This window comes from Lucilia sericata, unplaced genomic scaffold (assembly GCF_015586225.1).
Source record: "Lucilia sericata isolate MDLA Ls3-8-SP2 unplaced genomic scaffold, ASM1558622v1 Contig002048F_arrow, whole genome shotgun sequence".
NCBI classification, from domain to species: Eukaryota; Metazoa; Arthropoda; class Insecta; order Diptera; family Calliphoridae; genus Lucilia; species Lucilia sericata.
In genome coordinates, this window is record NW_023995909.1 from 11,379 (window position 1) to 30,550 (window position 19,172).

Genomic DNA, 19,172 nt, shown 5'->3' on the forward strand with positions numbered 1-19,172 from the left:
TATAAGGGAAATTTACATAGATTTGCCGCCAAATGGCTGCCACAAAAATTACAATTAATTATATTACTAGGGGAACTTTGACAACTAACGGTACTACAACTATTAACACTAGAACTAGCACTACTATCGAAACTTTTAATACTTTTATTACTACATCTAGTGGGAGGTTTAGAACTAAAATTATTATATTCTTGTTCTTTAGTTTGTGTTGTTGCTGTTGTTGTTGTTGCTGTCGTTTTAAATTTAAAGCTAATATCATATTCTGGTTCTTTATCCTTTGTATTTAGTTTAGTTTTAGTTGTACGAGTACTTGTATGTTGAGTATTATTATTATAAGCATTTCTAGTTTTGACACTTTTATTTAAATTACTACAAATATTTTTATTACTTATTGTTGTTGTGTTTGTTGTTGGTGCATATGTCTCTTCCTTATTGTCACAGACCTTATTAAACTTACTACACTCTTTATTTTCTTTGATTAAATTCAACTTATTTTCCACACCATGTCACACATTGGTGCCCTGTTGGCCAGGTATGGCGGAATTACAATTTGTTTCCGGTTTAAATGATTCATCATAACGTTCACGACAATTACCGCTTGAGGCGAAACAAAATTTATATATAATATACATGGGTATACATAGTACCGAAGAACAGGTTACTGCCCAACCCACTTTAATACTCCATTCGGGATATTCATATTCTTCACCCAACATGTCTTCATAGCCCAAAAATGAAAATATAAAAATGGCCTGTAAAATATAAAAAAAAATTACTTCTTTAATAGCTCATTAACTTTAACCCTACTATATAAACACATACCAGTAAAAATACCGGACTTATATACGTCCAACATATTCGCCAAAATAGTCCTGGTTTTTTGCCCAACATTTGTTCTACATCCGCTGAAAAACGATCAACACCATAGAACCAAAATACACCAGCCGCCTCGACAAACACTACGAAAAGTATAGCCAGACCAGGTCCGTAAACATTTAAGAAGTTCACTAAGTATACGCCACCCTGCAAAATTTAAAAGGATTTTTAAGTTAATAAGAGACATGTGAACATTTGTTATCTTGAGAGAATTTCGAAGTCTGTACTAAAGACTGGACCATAGACTATTCTAAATGATTCTACTTTTCTATAGTTTGGATGATAGACTGTTCTATAGTCTGAACTCTACAGACGATTCTGTAGTTCGAACTATATACTACTTTATAGTCTGGACTGTAGTTTCCACTATAGATTATTCCATAGTCTGAACAAAAGATTATTTTGTTCTATAGTTTGGACTATAAACTATTCTATAGTCTGGACTATAGATTACTCTATAGTCTGAGCTGCTGACTATTCTATAGTCTGGTCTATAGACTATTCTATAGTCTGGTCTATAGATTATTCTATAGTCTGGACTGTAAACTATTCTATAGTCTGGACTATAGACTATTCTATAGTCAAGACTATAGAATAGTCTAGTCGAGACTATTGACAATTCTATAATCTGGACTATAGGCAGTTCTATAGTCTGGACTATGGACTATTCTATAGTCTGGACAATATACAATTCTATAGTGTGGACTATATACTAACCTATAGTCTGGACTATAATATATTGTCGGGACTATAGACAATTCTATAATCTGTACTATAGGCAGTTCTATAGTCTGGACTATGGAACTGCTGTCTGGAATATAGACTATTTTATAGTCTGGACTATAGACTATTCTATAGTCTGGACTATAGACTATTCTATAGTCTGGACTATAGACTATTCTATAGTCTGGACTATATACTATTTTATAGTCTGGACTATGCACTATTCTATAGTCTGGACTATGCACTATTCTATAGTCTGGACTATAGACTATTCTATAGTCTGGACTATAGACTATTCTATAGTCTGGACTATAGACTATTCTATAGTCTGGACTATAGACTATTCTATAGTCTGGACTATAGACTATTCTATAGTCTGGACTATAGACTATTCTATAGTCTGGACAATTCTATAGTGTGGACTATATACTAACCTATAGTCTGGACTATAATATATTGTCGGGACTATAGACAATTCTATAATCTGTACTATAGGCAGTTCTATAGTCTGGACTATGGACTATTCTATAGGCTAGACTATTCTATAGGCTGGACTATTCTACAATGTGGACAATATACTATTCTATAGTCTGGACTATATACTATTATATAATCTGGGCTATAGACTATTCTATAATCTGGACTATAGACTATTCTTTAGTCTGGACTATAGACTATTCTATAGTTTGAACTATAGACTATTCTATAGTCTGGACTATAGACTATTCTATAGTCTGGACTATAGACTATTCTATAGTCTGGACTATAGACTATTCTATAGTCTGGACTATAGACTATTCTATAGTTTGGACTATAGACTATTCTATAGTCTGGACTATGCACTATTCTATAGTCTGAACTATGCACTATTCTATAGTCTGAACTATGCACTATTCTATAGTCTGGACTATAGACTATTCTATAGTCTGGAGTATAGACTATTCTATAGTCTGGACTATAGACTATTCTATAGTCTGGAGTATAGACTATTCTATAGTCTGGACTATAGACTATTCTATAGTCTGGACTATAGACTATTCTATAGTCTGGACTATAAACTATTCTATAGTCTGGAGTATAGACTATTCTATAGTCTGGACTATAGACTATTCTATAGTCTGGACAATTCTATAGTGTGGACTATATACTAACCTATAGTCTGGACTATAATATATTGTCTGGACCATAGGCTATTCTATAATCTGGAGTATAGACTATTGTACGGTCTATTCTATACTCTGGATCATAGATTATTCTGTAGTTTCGACTAAAGACTATTCGATAATCTAGATATAGTCTTTTCTTAGGTCGAGACTATAGTCTACTGTATAGTTTATAGCATAGACTATTGAATAGTTGATACTGTAGACTATTCTTTATTCCGGACTGTAGACTATTCATTAGTTTCGATTATAGACTATTCCATAGTCTGCGTTCTATTCTATAGTCTATACTATAGACTATTTTATAGTATGGGCTATAGACTCAGTTTCAGTTTCTTACTTTGTGTAAAACAACTTTAAATATTCTAAATTTTAGTGATTTAACCCACCCTTCTCTCAAGTGATTCTTGACCATTCATTAATATTTATAAAGCGATATATGTATACATATACATATGTACGTCCAATCAATCTAGTGTTATTGCAACAACACCAATATATTGCATAATTTAACTACCATTTCGTTTCACCCTATTCCTCTTAAGTGGCTTTTAGCGTTTTAAGCCGATAAACAAATATATACAATAGGTAATGTCCTTTGGGTATTTGAGTTTATTCACCCACATTTAACACCTGTCCAAGTGATTTACTATACAATATATCTTTTGTTAAGTATAAGTTTGAATGAGTGTAACTAATACCCTGCAGTTCATGATGGTTGTCTTGTAGTAATGGAATTGACATGTAAATCTTTAACAATAAAACCTTCATGGACTTTGATTACAAAGTAATAACATATTACTTGTGGTAAGTTAAGTAACTACTTCTTAAGATGCTGTACAGTAATAGTTTGGATTATTTAGGGACTCTTTTGTGTTATCAACTCAATTTAGTGTCCTAATTGACGCTTGTCTTCTCAAATGTTCCAAAAAAAATCATAAATAGGATATAATTACTATCTAAAAGAGATACACTCACTCCTTTTAAAACTGTTGGGGTCTTCTGGGACTTGGTTTTTAACACATAATTTATATACATTTAAACATTTACTTTTATAAGGACATGCATCCTTTCTATGGAAGTGTTGCTGGTTATTTTGTTAAGTTTTATTTATTTATTTCTTTTCCACCCCCCTCCCTTCCCAACCACTTGTTGCTAATTTATATTGATGTGTGCTAAAGGTAGTGGCATATAATATTTGTTATCACTTGACTTGATTACATTAGAAATTATAATTTTTCTAATACGAATTTATCTACTGTTAAACTAATGTTGGTTTCATGTTAAGCAAGTAAATAAATTAAGAAAATGTTTTATGAAATTAATCTTAAACCTAAAAGATAAAATTATATGTTTCGTTTTAATTTATGGGCTTTAATTATTTGTATGAAGACCAAACGGGGAGGGAGATAAAATCAAGAATAATTAAAGCTTTCGAAATGGAACTCCTTCAGATCGTCTTCAAAATTAATCTAAAAACTATGATGTAACACGATTTCATTCATGTTTCTCCCTTCTAATCTGACAATCTAACTATCAAGAATGGATCGGATGATATTTGTCTTATTAATGGAATCGTTTCCGAATTCTTTATATAACATCAGACATTGTCAAGGCGCCTTATAACACGATTGCCAAAGTGATAGGGAGGCTCACAAACCTTTTGCTCAAACTTCAGAAAAGACTTTTTGCCAGAAGTGAACTTGGACAGATAATAGACCATATGACAAGAGCCAATGAGGTCTTAGTGCAACTATGACTCGCTCTATAAAAGCTCTATAAAAACTGAATAGTAATGCCACTCCAGGGAGTCAAAAGTACATATTGTGGGAGTAATTGGGACCATGAGAACTACCAAAGCTTTAGAAACATTGCTGGAGATAGTTGGGAACTGTGTATCATAGGTCCCAGTTAATAAAACAGTGGCAAAGCGGAACATTAAAACAAATCCATGGGGGAACATTTTTTTACACCGGTGGCTTTAAATTGGAAATCAAAACGATCTTCAAACGGATCTTCTTAATCACAGGCAGAAGTCCGTGCTACCAAGAAAAAAAAATTGATTGGATGTTTTTAGATAGCCAGAGGGCAATTAGAGCAATATCTGCTGATATTGGACTGTAAGAGAGCCACAACTGAATATGTACTCTTCTAGTAGTGAGCTCTACACTTGGGGATATTCGGCTATAAAGAGCGAATGTACTTGCTATAAAGGGTAGAGAGCTTAAGGAAGTTAAACATGGGCAAGATTCATTTCATACGACCAACAGCCTCAGGAAGAATTAATCCGAGATTTGTCACAGGTTTACAGGCGTAACCATACAAAATTGGTCGAATGGATTCAGTTGAAGGTTGAAAATGCACAGTGCAAGTGCAACGCGGAAACACTTTTTATATCATTGACAAGCTTTCGGGGTTAGTCATAGGTTTACAGGCTCAACTATAAAAAAGTAGACGAATGGATTCAGTTGAAGGTTGAAAATGCGTGCAGAATGGTGCAAGTGCAATGCTACAACACTTTCCATGTCATAATTTGACTGGAAAGTTCTAAGAAAGTAGAAAGAGCAGTACGAGAGCGTTCTCGTATTTGTAGAAGACACACCGATTTGCGGGCATAAATAGACAAACGGATTCAAACAAATGTAGAGCATATGGGAAGAAAAGTAAAAAGATGGAAAACTTTCTCTGTCAGTCTTTCATCAAAATTTGATCGAAATATCTTGGAATTGATGTTAATGCAGATATTACATCCCTCAGAAACACTGATTGGAAATGTCAAAGGAACTACGTCCAGGAAACTGAATTTCTAAACATTGAACGATCATCATTTTTTGCTATTGATATAGAGCGACCCACATTATCCATAAAAAGAAGCGCACAAGAGGTCCGATAGCGGCATATGTCTATTTCGTAATATACATCCTCCTTTCAACCCAATATAATCCAACTACATATATTTGATCCATGATCAATTATGAACTGATTGTTGTAAAATTTTGTAATTTGGTTTGTTTAGATCAAAATTCGAACAAAATGTAGATCTGGTAGATCTGGTTAAAATCATTAACACAGGCCGACAATTTTTAACCCAGAGACCGAAGTATACTTTTCTAAAGGATTGGCTGCCCTAAATCTAAATTTGACCTCCAAAGTTATATCATTCTGTTTTATATATATCGTGTCATAAAGATTGAAATATATCCGTTTTTGGTCATATTTGAGACGCTGCACAGTGGTATAGGAAAAAAAAAAGAGGGAAATAATTCGGTAACTTCTAAACGGTTAATCCGATTTTAATGAAATTTGGTATGCACAAAGAGGAGGTGTTGTCGAGTTTAGGTTTTGAATTTGGACCTTATAGGCCAACCAGGGGCCCGGCGGGGGGTCCTCAAATTAGGACACCTCGGCTATGTTAAATTTTTAAAACGATCCTATTTCTTCATTTGAGTTCCGATTTAAAAAAAATTTCGTATATAGAATCTCCTCATCGAGCACTATAAAAAATGTCGTCGTAGCAGTAAATTATCTCTTATAGTTTAGGAGATATTCGCATTTGAATATTAAAATTTTAAAATTTTTACCGTCCTTACTTTAGTTTTTTTGATAATAGCAGGTCCAAATATTTCCGATTTTCGCCATTTTTTTTTATTTGCTTAACAACAAGTTTATATACCAAGCAGTGAAAGAATTATGTAAAAATCATGACTGAGTCCAAAGTTATAGGCATTTAAATTTAAAAAATTAAAAAAAGGCGATTTTTTGTCATTTTTTTGGGAAAAAAGTATCTTTTTCTTTTTAAGTTATCTAAAAAGTTTCTAAGAAGATGTATATAGAATTTATACTTTTTGGAAAGCTGACTTTACATAAAATACGATAAATGAAACAAAACCTAAAAATTTTTGATACCGAGGGGACCAGGTCCATCCAAAAAAACCCTATTTTTTATGGAAAATTAAATTTTGAGCAAAAATTCTCAAATCGCATAGTCGATATCAAATTATAGTGACCTGTTTTATATGACCCAATAAGTTCTTAATCATTTTGTAACGGGTTTCGATAACCCCGCCCCTGGTATGGATATAATAGGCAAAAAACCAAAAAATCCCATTTTTGGGATTTTTTAAAACTTTTTTGGGAATTCCGGGATTTCTAATAAGAAAATTCGAAATTTTTATTTAATTTTGGATTTTGAGTAAAAAAATCTACCTAACTGTAAAATTTCATCAAAAAATATTCATAAATAAAATTTTTATTGCAATTTGAAAAATTTGTATCTTCGCAAAAACTGAATAAAAAACATTTTTTAATTTTTTTTAAAAAAAGTATTCCGCGAATTTTTTAATTTTCAAAAATTATATACAGTTTTGAAAAATAGACAAAATTACCTTTCCATTGATATATAACATGCCTACCTAATGTTTTTTAAGTGACAAATTAATTAGGGAAAACTCAACATCTTTTAGAAAATTTGCCTAGCACTATTATTTTCATCCATAAGGTTAACTCTTAAATTTGTTACATATATGGATGAAAATAATAGTGCTAGGTAAATTTTCTAAAAGATGTTGAGTTTTCCCTAATTAATTTGTCACTTAAAAAACATTAGGTAGGCATGTTATATATCAATGGAAAGGTAATTTTGTCTATTTTTCAAAACTGTATATAATTTTTGAAAATTAAAAAATTCGCGGAATACTTTTTTTAAAAAAAATTAAAAAATGTTTTTTATTCAGTTTTTGCGAAGATACAAATTTTTCAAATTGCAATAAAAATTTTATTTATGAATATTTTTTGATGAAATTTTACAGTTAGGTAGATTTTTTTACTCAAAATCCAAAATTAAATAAAAATTTCGAATTTTCTTATTAGAAATCCCGGAATTCCCAAAAAAGTTTTAAAAAATCCCAAAAATGGGATTTTTTGGTTTTTTGCCTATTATATCCATACCAGGGGCGGGGTTATCGAAACCCGTTACAAAATGATTAAGAACTTATTGGGTCATATAAAACAGGTCACTATAATTTGATATCGACTATGCGATTTGAGAATTTTTGCTCAAAATTTAATTTTCCATAAAAAATAGGGTTTTTTTGGATGGACCTGGTCCCCTCGGTATCAAAAATTTTTAGGTTTTGTTTCATTTATCGTATTTTATGTAAAGTCAGCTTTCCAAAAAGTATAAATTCTATATACATCTTCTTAGAAACTTTTTAGATAACTTAAAAAGAAAAAGATACTTTTTTCCCAAAAAAATGACAAAAAATCGCCTTTTTTTAATTTTTTAAATTTAAATGCCTATAACTTTGGACTCAGTCATGATTTTTACATAATTCTTTCACTGCTTGGTATATAAACTTGTTGTTAAGCAAATAAAAAAAAATGGCGAAAATCGGAAATATTTGGACCTGCTATTATCAAAAAAACTAAAGTAAGGACGGTAAAAATTTTAAAATTTTAATATTCAAATGCGAATATCTCCTAAACTATAAGAGATAATTTACTGCTACGACGACATTTTTTATAGTGCTCGATGAGGAGATTCTATATACGAAATTTTTTTTAAATCGGAACTCAAATGAAGAAATAGGATCGTTTTAAAAATTTAACATAGCCGAGGTGTCCTAATTTGAGGACCCCCCGCCGGGCCCCTGGTTGGCCTATAAGGTCCAAATTCAAAACCTAAACTCGACAACACCTCCTCTTTGTGCATACCAAATTTCATTAAAATCGGATTAACCGTTTAGAAGTTACCGAATTATTTCCCTCTTTTTTTTTTCCTATACCACTGTGCGCTGTAACAGCGCAGTGACAACTCTATTTATAACATTTGTTGCGTCGTTTAAAAGTCCAATCTGTATAAAGTTAAAAACTTTGAGAGGTCAAACACTACTTTTTATAAGGACTTGAAAAATTATATATACTTACATAAGTCATTGTAGGTAGAGCACACAAATATATACCAGCCAATAGTAATAAGACAAATAATTCTCTACGTCTGCCAATACTTCTAGGATATTCATCACACAAGGCCGTTATCATGGCCTCCAAACCACCGAATGTACTATCCAAACCCAAAGTGATTAACATTAAAAAGAAAATTATAGACCAGAAAACAGAACCGCTCATTGTGGCTATAGCTTCGGGATAAACAATAAAAACAAGACCAGGACCCTCAAGACCCACACGATCTATGGTGGTTTTTTGTACATGAGCCATATAACTAAGGAAATGAAAAGGTTTCAATTACAAATTAAAGTTAAATTAATGAAAGATTTATGATTAAATTTAGATTTGTTTAATTTTTTTATTAAAAACTTACCCCAATACAGAAAATATAACAAAACCGGCCAAAAAACTGGTTAAACAATTAATACTACTGGTAATTAAAGCATCACGATAACAATTATTATGAAATTTATTATAACTAGATAAAGCCAGCAAAGTACCAAAACCAGGACCCAAAGAAAAGAAAATTTGTGAGGCAGCATCTATCCAAACCTTAAGGCAGAAAACGAAAAAAAAACATTGTTTAAACATTAACATTTCTTTAACAAAAAAAACACACAAACCTTTGAATTTTTCAATTTATGCCATTCGGGTGTTAAATAGTATTTAATACCTTCATCGGCGCCAGGCAATGAAACACCACGTATTAGTAAAATGATGAGCACAACATAAGGTGCCAAAGCGGTAACCCATACCACTTTGCCAGCCGAACGCACCCCCTTCCATAAAGAGAAATAAACCAAAACAAATACACCAAACACACATAAAGCTAATGTTGGTTTAACAGGACCCATTAAATCCAGACCATTTGATTTATATTGCTCCAGTACTTTGCGTCTAATAGCGATTTTATTTTATAGAGAAATTTAAGAAAATACAAAAGAAACCAAAAAAGAAACCACACACACAAAATAAATAAACATTTTATTAGGATATTGTAATGATTTCTTGGGAACTAAATAGACAAACCATTAGATAAATACATTTATTCAAGTGTTTGAATAGGTCAACTAATGTGTTACCATTCTTTCACACCCTTAACCACAATAACCTTAACTTACTCGAAAAACTCTTTAGCCGGTGTTGTTTGATTGGCATTAAAACTGGCATTTGTTACCGGCATACAGGCTGCCGTATTCCATGGATTATCACATGATGTCCAGGGTAATTTGGAAGTGAACGAGGCGAATAGATAATAAACAGCCCAGCCTATAATTGTATTATAATACATGCCCATGTAAATGTCTATTAGACATATTGCATATCCAACACCTGTTGCAAGGAGAAGAAAGGGAAATGGAAAAGTAAGAAATTAATAAAATAAATAAACAATCAACAAAGTTTTTCAATTAATTTAGAGACATAAATGTACATACATACACTCCGTGAAATAGTTATAGTTAAACAAATTCTAACAAGAGTAATAAGCAAATAAAAAATATCTTCCAATTGTTGTTGTTGCTAGGGTTCCCTAAAAACTGTAACGGACTGGTTACAAATTACCTCGGAATATCACCTGCACGAAGAAACGAAGGTCCTAACAGTCAAGGAACACAATGTTATGTTGACTAAACAGTTCCTCCTGGGATGTCATCGGAGGAGTCATACCAACTTTAACATCACACAGTTGGATGCTCCTCCGAGGTATGTCAGAAAGGATCTTCGTATATACGAGGAAAACATAGGCAGATAAGTGCCGGATCCATTGGATCAGTCCTCGTATACGGCAGCTTTGAACGACATTCATAGAGACGCCATAAATTCCGCGTTCGCAGGATACCGCATGAATGTCTCGCTTGAAGGTCGCCCACCGCCCATAGCAGTCACGGAAGAAAACCTGCTGCGGAAAACAAGAGTAGTTCTGGCACAACTACGATCGGGATGGAACAACAGGCTCAATGCCTACTGGTCACGTATTGACCGCGCCGTCCCCAAAGAATGTCCTGCATGTGGACAGGGTCCCCATGACACCCACCACATATTCAACTGCCCAGCCAACCCTACTTCGCTACGTCCAATGGATTTATGGACGCATCCAGTTGAAGTAGCCCAATTTTTAGGGCTGGACATTAATGTAGAACCCCCCAACTATATTATTATATAGTTTTAGCTGTTACAACAACAACAACATCTTCCAATTTATGTATATAATCTGCCATAATATCGCTCCTAAAATATTTAGATGTCATTTCGACGAAATTTCTAGAGCTAAGGTTTACATCATATGGGTACCAGGCCACTCGAGAGTAGTTGACAACGAAAGGGCGAAGGTAATAGCTTTAAAGAGAAGGGAGCTCGAGATCTGGTAGGTAGAACCACAAAGATCCTATGGGGTGACCCTAATGAGAGCAAGACGAGAAATCTTCTCAAAATGAGCAAGTCTAAAGCTTGTATGATGGTACGTATTCTGAGTGGATACACAGGATTACGAGCACATCTATACAAAATTGGACGTGCGGATTCAGACGAATGTAGAGCATGTGGAGAGGACAGTGAAACTCTAGAGCACTTGCTTTGCCACTGTCAGGCATTCGTCGATGTTAGATCCAAGTATTTTGGAAGTGATGTTATTCCGGAAATAACATTCCTGACTAACACTGATTGGAAAGTTTTTAGGAATTACGTCCAGGAAACTGAGTTTCTGAACATCGAAAAATAATACATTCAGTGAACAAAAAAATGTTTTTTTTTCATCAAAATTTTTATTTCTTTGGATTTAAATTTGTGTATTTCTTTGGATTTGATGTAGTATACATCCTCCTATCAGCCTAACCTAACTTTACTATTTAAATTCTCGCTTTTTAACCAATCGGCGGGAATAGAATTGTTACTTTTTACCAGAGGATGGAAAGCGGTATAAATCAAAGTACATTTGCCCATTTCTTACAAAGTCTCTTAAAGTAAACACTTTGTTTTAAATCGGCTCATAGACGCATAGGTTTGCGCATTCAGACATGATTCCTAGAGGATTTTGGAACAACAAACAGTTTTAATGCTATGGGTTAACTATATATATCAATACTCCAGCGTGAAATCAAGAATTTAATTGAAAAACCATTAATATATAGGTGGACTGTATTGGATCTATTACGGCTTTCAACTGCATCATCATAATAAGTTCGAAATGTCTTCTTTATTTTATTCCCTGTCCCCAATTGCGTTTGAAGTTATGAGGGTGTTCGGTATTCGAATATGATCGAGTAAACGGAAAGGAATGGGAAGCAACGAAACTCAGACGTTCCACTATAAAATACAATCAGTAGCAGTTGTTTCTCCCGGTAACAATAAGATTCACAAGATCGCTCAAATTACAAGGCGACGTATTGCCCCTGAAAAATTGGATTCGTCGAGAAATTCTAAGAATGGTTAGATTTCACGGCCGACTAAATTTGAAAAAAGTCCAAACCCTGAGACCAAGTTTGTAAAAGAAAGAAAGACGATATGTCAGATGTTAAACCTTTATTTTAAAGTTGGCAGAATGGACTTTCAGATGGCATAAAACATTTTATCAATAAAGTTGTCTTCTAGCAGTTACAACGTCTCAAAAAGTACCAAAAATGGCGTTTGGCCTAGAGTCGGATACAGCGAGGATCAATCCCTTAGAAAAGTATACTTTGGTCTCTGGGTTAAAAATTTGTCGGCCTGTCTAATCAACTTTCTCGTCCTTATAGACCTATTAACCTATTATGATTATGATATTATGTTAGGCATCTATTTGGAAAGACAAAACTTTAAAAGCCAAACTAACTGTCAAACGAATTGTCATACTGCGCTTACATTTTCACATTTATGATCATAAGTCAAAGTGCTTTACGTGGCATTTTCGGCCTATTTCAAGGTGGAACTTTTACTTTGTTAGACGTCTCACCACCGTCCCTTTATGTATCTTGCATCCACATGCAGGTGTTAATTTTTGTACATGATACCGCCGGTCCATGTCCAAGCACTTTTCTCTCTTTAATCTCTTGATTATTGCCGAACCGTTGTGTAACTTCCGAGACGCAAAAACATCACTTCCGTTACAATCACGCAAATGGGATGTCCTCTGTTGATTCGCCAACAGCACCTAGAGACATAATAGGTAGACCGAGATAAGCCACAGGAATCTCTCTAATAACCCTGATAAGACAAAGTCCGAAACTCTGCCATGTGGGCTACTGGTTCCCGTTGTACCGAATTATACGTCTCCTTAGTTCGACCTCAGGTCAAATTATTCCAAGGAAAGGCTGAGGATACATTTGACAGCAGTTAATGGCCATATACCCATATAAATACATATACATTGTATGTTCCCATTATTTGTCAAAACCTAAAGTTATTTTTTAACCATAATTGTAAATATTTCATTTAATTTTAATTTAAGATAGTTTTTGTTGTTCAACTACCAAAGAACATTATAATTGTATTATTTAATTTATATTCGTATAATGTTAACAATTCATTATTTAAATCTTTATTCAATCTTTAACTTGTCTAAAGTAGAACTCATATCTAGACTTTATCAACTAGCGGCGGCAACAACTTGTCTATACAAAAACTGTTACTAAAGCCGTAAGAAGTTAAAAACGTCATAGAACATATTGTGCGGATACCATTCATATGGGCATGAATGGATGTTGGTTGTATTTTAACACATTCATGCAACACAAAAATGAAAAACAAACAACTAAATTATAAAACAAGCAACAAGTTTATCTTTAATCAAAAATTTTACAAATCAGATTACTTTGAACTTTTTTTGGGATTCTTTTGTCAATTTGGCATGAAAACGAAAAAGTTAAAAACATACGGATTCATTGAAATAAAGACATACATATAAACTGGAAGTGACACATTATGTAATCTTAAATCTATGACAAGTCTTTTGTTTTGTTATTAAATAAACTCTAATTTAATTTGCTAATATTGATAGACGACTATTTAAATAACATTTAAATTATATTTCTATTATAGTATTCAACAGTTTCAAGAAGTAAAATAAATCATCAAGCTTTTAAGAAAACTATTTAAGAAATACCCTCAAAAGTGAGTTGCTTTAAACGGCTTCTTAGTGGCAACATTGTATTTGAAGTGTTTGCATTGTCAACTTCTTGTCACAATGACACAGTTGTGTACTTCACATGCAAAAGAGAATGCGAATACTATATTGCAAAAGAAAGAGAATAAATTATTTGTTTTTTTTTTTCTTTTGTCGCATCTCCTGTTGCTTAAGTTTGAGACGAGACCAAACGTTGGGAAAAACAAATAAAAACTACTTAAAGTCATTCTTTGTGTCAAACAAAACTGCTAAGCAAACAATTTTTGCACTCAATAAAGAAAAAAATACTAGAAAAACAAATAAATGAAAAGAGGTATTTGTAAAACAGGTAACTAAACGTTTCAGATCCTTAAGAAATTGTACAAATAAAGTTTTCTTCATAATATTGTAGTTAAAGCACAAACGTGTCTTATTAGCATCATAAGTTATAAATCAGGGAGGAAATCTAAGAAAATCTAACAAAAGTCACGAGAGATTTATATGCAATAACAATATAAATATTCTCAATAACAAATACAACACAACACCTGTAGCTTACTTTTTTTTTTTGATATTGATTTCACTTACCTTTCAATGCTGGACATATACGTTTCCAAATGCTTAAACAGCCACAACGATGAAATTGTCCCAATGCTAATTCCATATAGAATAAAGGCAATCCACCGAATACTAACATAACACAGTATGGTATTAGAAATGCACCACCGCCATTCTGATAGCAAATATAGGGAAAACGCCATACATTGCCTAAATCGACAGCAAAACCAATAACAGCTAAAAGGAATTCGGCTTTTTGACCCCAGGTTTCTCGCCGTCTCTCTGTCACGGAGACAACTAAAACACGCTGTTTGGGTGAAAAACGAAAAAAATATACAAATTAAATAATTGTCAAATTTGAACGGAAATTTAATAATTCGCTTCAATAGAGCAGTTTGGGGTATTTTGTTTAATGATTGGATAAATTGGAATATTAATACAGGCAATTTGTTATCCAAGCACTTGGGAAAGGTAAATGTTTTCAAAGCTAACAGCGACTGTTTAGGAAGAACTTGAATCTTTGCTCCTAAACAACTTGATTTTCAATCAGACAAAGATTTTTAATTCAAAAATTGTATATACTGAAATTGTCCCCATTATGACAGCGGATTTGTTGCAACAATGCAAAGGTTTCAATTTTAAAGAGTTCACTTCTGATCTATTATTTGAAAGGATGTAAGAACAACACATTCCCTTTTCTCCTATGGCTGTGGATACTTTCGAATTCCATGGAATCATAGGACCTGTATTTGAACTTTTAAGTGGATATAAAACAGTTCCTATGATAACAGCGTCTTCAAGCTATATGTGCTCCACTTATGTATGTTGATATAAGTAGTAACAGATTCTCCGTTGGAACTTTAACTTCGAGACAGTGACAAGGGTATTAATGAACAAGAACTGAACAAGAACTGAACTAGAACTGAACTAGAACTAAACTAGAACTGAACTAGAACTGAACTAGAACTGAACTAGAACTGAACTAGAACTGAACTAGAACTGAACTAGTACTGAACTAGAACTGAACTAGAACTGAACTAGAACTGAATTAGAACTGAACTAGAACTGAATTAGAACTGAATTAGAACTGAACTAGAACTGAACTAGAACTGAACTAGAACTGAACTAGAACTGAACTAGAACTGAACTAGAACTGAACTAGAACTGAACTAGAACTGAACTAGAACTGAACTAGAACTGAACTAAAACTGAACTAGAACTGAACTAAAACTGAACTAAAACTGAACTAGAACTAAACTAGAATTGAACTAGAACTGAACTAGAACTGAACTAGAACTGAACTAGAACTGAACTAGAACTGAACTAGAACTGAACTAGAACTGAACTAGAACTGAACTAGAACTGAACTAGAACTGAACTAGAACTGAACTAGAACTGAACTAGAACTGAACTGAACTAGAACTGAACTAGAACTGAACTAGAACTGAACTAGAACTGAACTAGAACTGAACTAGAACTGAACTAGAACTGAACTAAAACTGAACTAGAACTGAACTAGAACTGAACTAGAACTGAACTAGAACTGAACTAGAACTGAACTAGAACTGAACTAGAACTGAACTAGAACTGAACTAGAACTGAACTAGAACTGAACTAGAACTGAACTAGAACTGAACTAGAACTGAACTAGAACTGAACAAGAACTGAACAAGAACTGAACTGGAACTGAACTAGAACTGAACTAGAACTGAACTAGAACTGAACTAGAACTGAACTAGAACTGAACTAGAACTGAACTAGAACTGAACTAGAACTGAACTAGAACTGAACTAGAACTGAACGAGAACTGAACTAAACTGAACTAGAACTGAACTAGAACTGAACTAGAACTGAACTAGAACTGAACTAGAACTGAACTAGAACTGAACTAGAACTGAACAGGAAATGAACTAGAACAGAACTAGAACTGAACTAGAACTGAACTAGAACTGAACTAGAACTGAACTAGAACTGAACTAGAACAGAACTAGAACTGAACTAGAACTGAACTAGAACTGAACTAGAACTGAACTAGAACTGAACTAGAACTGAACTAGAACTGAACTAGAACTGAACTAGAACTGAACTAGAACTGAACTAGAACAGAACTAGAACTGAACTAGAGCTAAAACTGAACTAGAACTGAACTAGAACTAAAACTGAACTAGAACTGAACTAGAACTGAACTAGAACTGAACTAGAACTGAACTAGAACTGAACTAGAACTGAACTAGAACTGAACTAGAACTGAACTAGAACTGAACTAGAACTGAACTAGAACTGAACTAGAACTGAACTAGAACTGAACTAGAACTGAACTAGAACTGAACTAGAACTAGAACGGAACTAGAACTGAACTAGAACTGAACTAAAACTGAACTAGAACTGAACTAAAACTGAACTGGAACTGAACTAGAACTGAACTAGAACTAAACTAGAACTGAAAATATCAAAGAGAAAACGAAAAGAAACACTTACCTCATTATTTGTGAATTTTGGTGCTAAGGGATCTGTGACTTTGGCTGGTGTTGCATTATCTGTATCATCTTCATTTGAGTCTTCTTCGTTCGGTGGTGATTCTTTGTTATTGCTCCAAGGAGTTGTTGTACTATTATTGGCTGTTGTGGTTGTTGTTGTCGATGTTGCATTTGTGGCTAAATTATTTGCAAATTCACTACTACTATTATTTCGTTTCGTACGCTCCATCTTTAGACAACAACAATACTCCCAACGATGATGACTTTGAAGTGAATACTGATGGTGATGTTGATATCGATGATGGAAACGTGATGATGCAGCTAATGTTGGAGAGGGGTGTTTTTTTTTTATAGGGCAGTTATGGGTTTTAGATTTTGTTGCAAGCTTCCTCTGCTTCTGCTCTTGTCTTGTATTTGTTTGTTGCTGTTTGTGCAATTATTATTTCATTTTAATATTTCTACTTTAAAGACAAAACTGTTTGTTTGTTTGTTGTTTGTCATCAAAACCACAACCACATATTGTTAAGTTATTTTTGCGCGTTTAAATGTTGCAAGTGTTGCACATTCAACTCATTTAATATGAAATCATGATTAAAGTGTCAAATAACCAAAAGCTGTGGAGAAAAAACATGAGAATTAATTTAAATCTCTCTTTTTGGTTTTAATCAATTATATTTTGTAATAAATGTTTAAAGCCAACTTTTAGGCATGTGTGTTGTTAAGAGGGTAATCTGAAAAGTATTTTAAATATAAATTATCACTTGAGGTTTAAAGAAAAACTATTTAAAGAAGCAACCACTTAAGGTTATATATTGGATGTTGTAAAACTAAAGAACTTTTCAAACTTCCCTCGTATTTATGCGTTTGATAATTTTTAAAATCTCAATCGGTTGCTATTACTACAACCGCTGTTTATTGTCAGTTAATTATGTTTGCCTCATGTTGACTCATTGTACTACATCCACATTTGTATGTATGTGAGAATATCTATAATTTTTTTTCAGATTCGGTTTCATATCTTTTTTTTCGGTTTTTGTTTTTAACTGACCATGACCGTAACCACCTACAATGACAATGTCAACATTTGGTTAGATTACACTTTCAATGGCCGACAATCAGTAATAAATGATATTTAATAAATTTCCGTGTAAAACGTTATTGGCCTTTAAAAATGTGTTTGTTTTATAAACTCAAATAAATTAATTGTTTTTATTGTAATAATCCTTTATACTTTATAAATTATATATCGGTGTATTGAGTTTGATATTTTAAAAGTAACATATTGTAGATTTCATTTATTATTTATTAGAGAATTGAACTGATTTTGACCGATACGGGGAGGCTAACAGAGAGATAGTAATTACAGCTGATATGAGTAAGGATGCAACCAAAAGATATGCCCTATATAAAGCTACGGAACCGTATAATATTTTCGCGGACAAAACTAGTTTCTACTCATATGCCAGAGATATGCTTGAAATTCATAAGTGTTATATTTACCCCCAGACCTGGAAATCCTACACCAAAGTCTTATCGACCGATAAGGCGTATGTCCTTCATACTTGGAACAGATACTCGATAACATAACACAAAGATTGTTGTATATAGTATGTTTAGGTCTTTAGCTATAACTCTGCTTTTAAAAATATTACCGAGTAACTGCTTAGGTAAAGGGTTGATCAGTGGAAACCTCGTTGAAATCGTCGGTGCCTTTAATAACGTACAAACGATACGTTTATACAATCCCTAGACCAGTTTCAAAGCACTACCTTTACTCTGGTTAACTGCGGTTAACAGACTCCTGAGAACCCTAACTGAGAACGGGCTTAGAAAGGTCTACAATACAGTTGATGCCGTAATACTTCCAAATTATTTCTTTAGAAATACAGAGGAGTACCTAAACACGACTTCGAGCTGGTACCAACCGACAGGGATGGATGTTAACCCGACGAAGACTAAAGTCTATCTTTTGACAAGAAAGACGAAACTTACTGAGTACACTTTGAACACTGTTACCTGGACAAGAAGATGCCTATGACCAATAGAGTTAAGAATTTAGATGTAATCGTTGAACCGAATCTAAATCGTCGGTGCCTTCACTAATGTACAAATACAATCCCTAGACCAGTTTCAAAGCACTACCTTTACTCTGGGTAACCACGATTAACAGACTCCTGAGAACCCTAACCGAGAACCCTAACCAGATTTAAATACATATTAAATAGTGTATTTTAACCCTCCGTCTCACGAATTAATGAATCCACTCTACTTATGACTACTTCTGTCAAATTCAGATTGAAATACATAAATACTTGGACACACAGGCCATACAGCCATGCGGCCATTATGGAG

General features: G+C 33.3%; 1 protein-coding gene across 4 annotated transcripts in view; it reads right to left on the reverse strand.

Moving 5' to 3' along the window:
* Positions 1-477: 477 nt before the first annotated feature.
* The window catches only part of LOC119613289 (sodium-dependent serotonin transporter), a 29,305-nt gene continuing 10,610 nt past the window's right edge, over positions 478-19,172 (reverse strand). For 3 of the 4 annotated variants that reach the window (XM_037969289.1, XM_037969292.1, XM_037969291.1), the window contains exons 2-9: positions 16,822-17,434; positions 14,374-14,650; positions 9,830-10,040; positions 9,332-9,605; positions 9,082-9,260; positions 8,688-8,982; positions 823-1,023; positions 507-752 (exon numbers count right to left, since the gene is read on the reverse strand). In XM_037969289.1, the coding sequence (XP_037825217.1) occupies positions 507-752; positions 823-1,023; positions 8,688-8,982; positions 9,082-9,260; positions 9,332-9,605; positions 9,830-10,040; positions 14,374-14,650; positions 16,822-17,049 (1,911 nt within the window). In that variant the 5' untranslated portion in view covers positions 17,050-17,434. Of the gene's footprint in view, positions 753-822; positions 1,024-8,687; positions 8,983-9,081; positions 9,261-9,331; positions 9,606-9,829; positions 10,041-14,373; positions 14,651-16,821; positions 17,435-19,172 lie in introns of those variants that run through there. The other variant, XM_037969293.1, reaches the window with a different exon arrangement.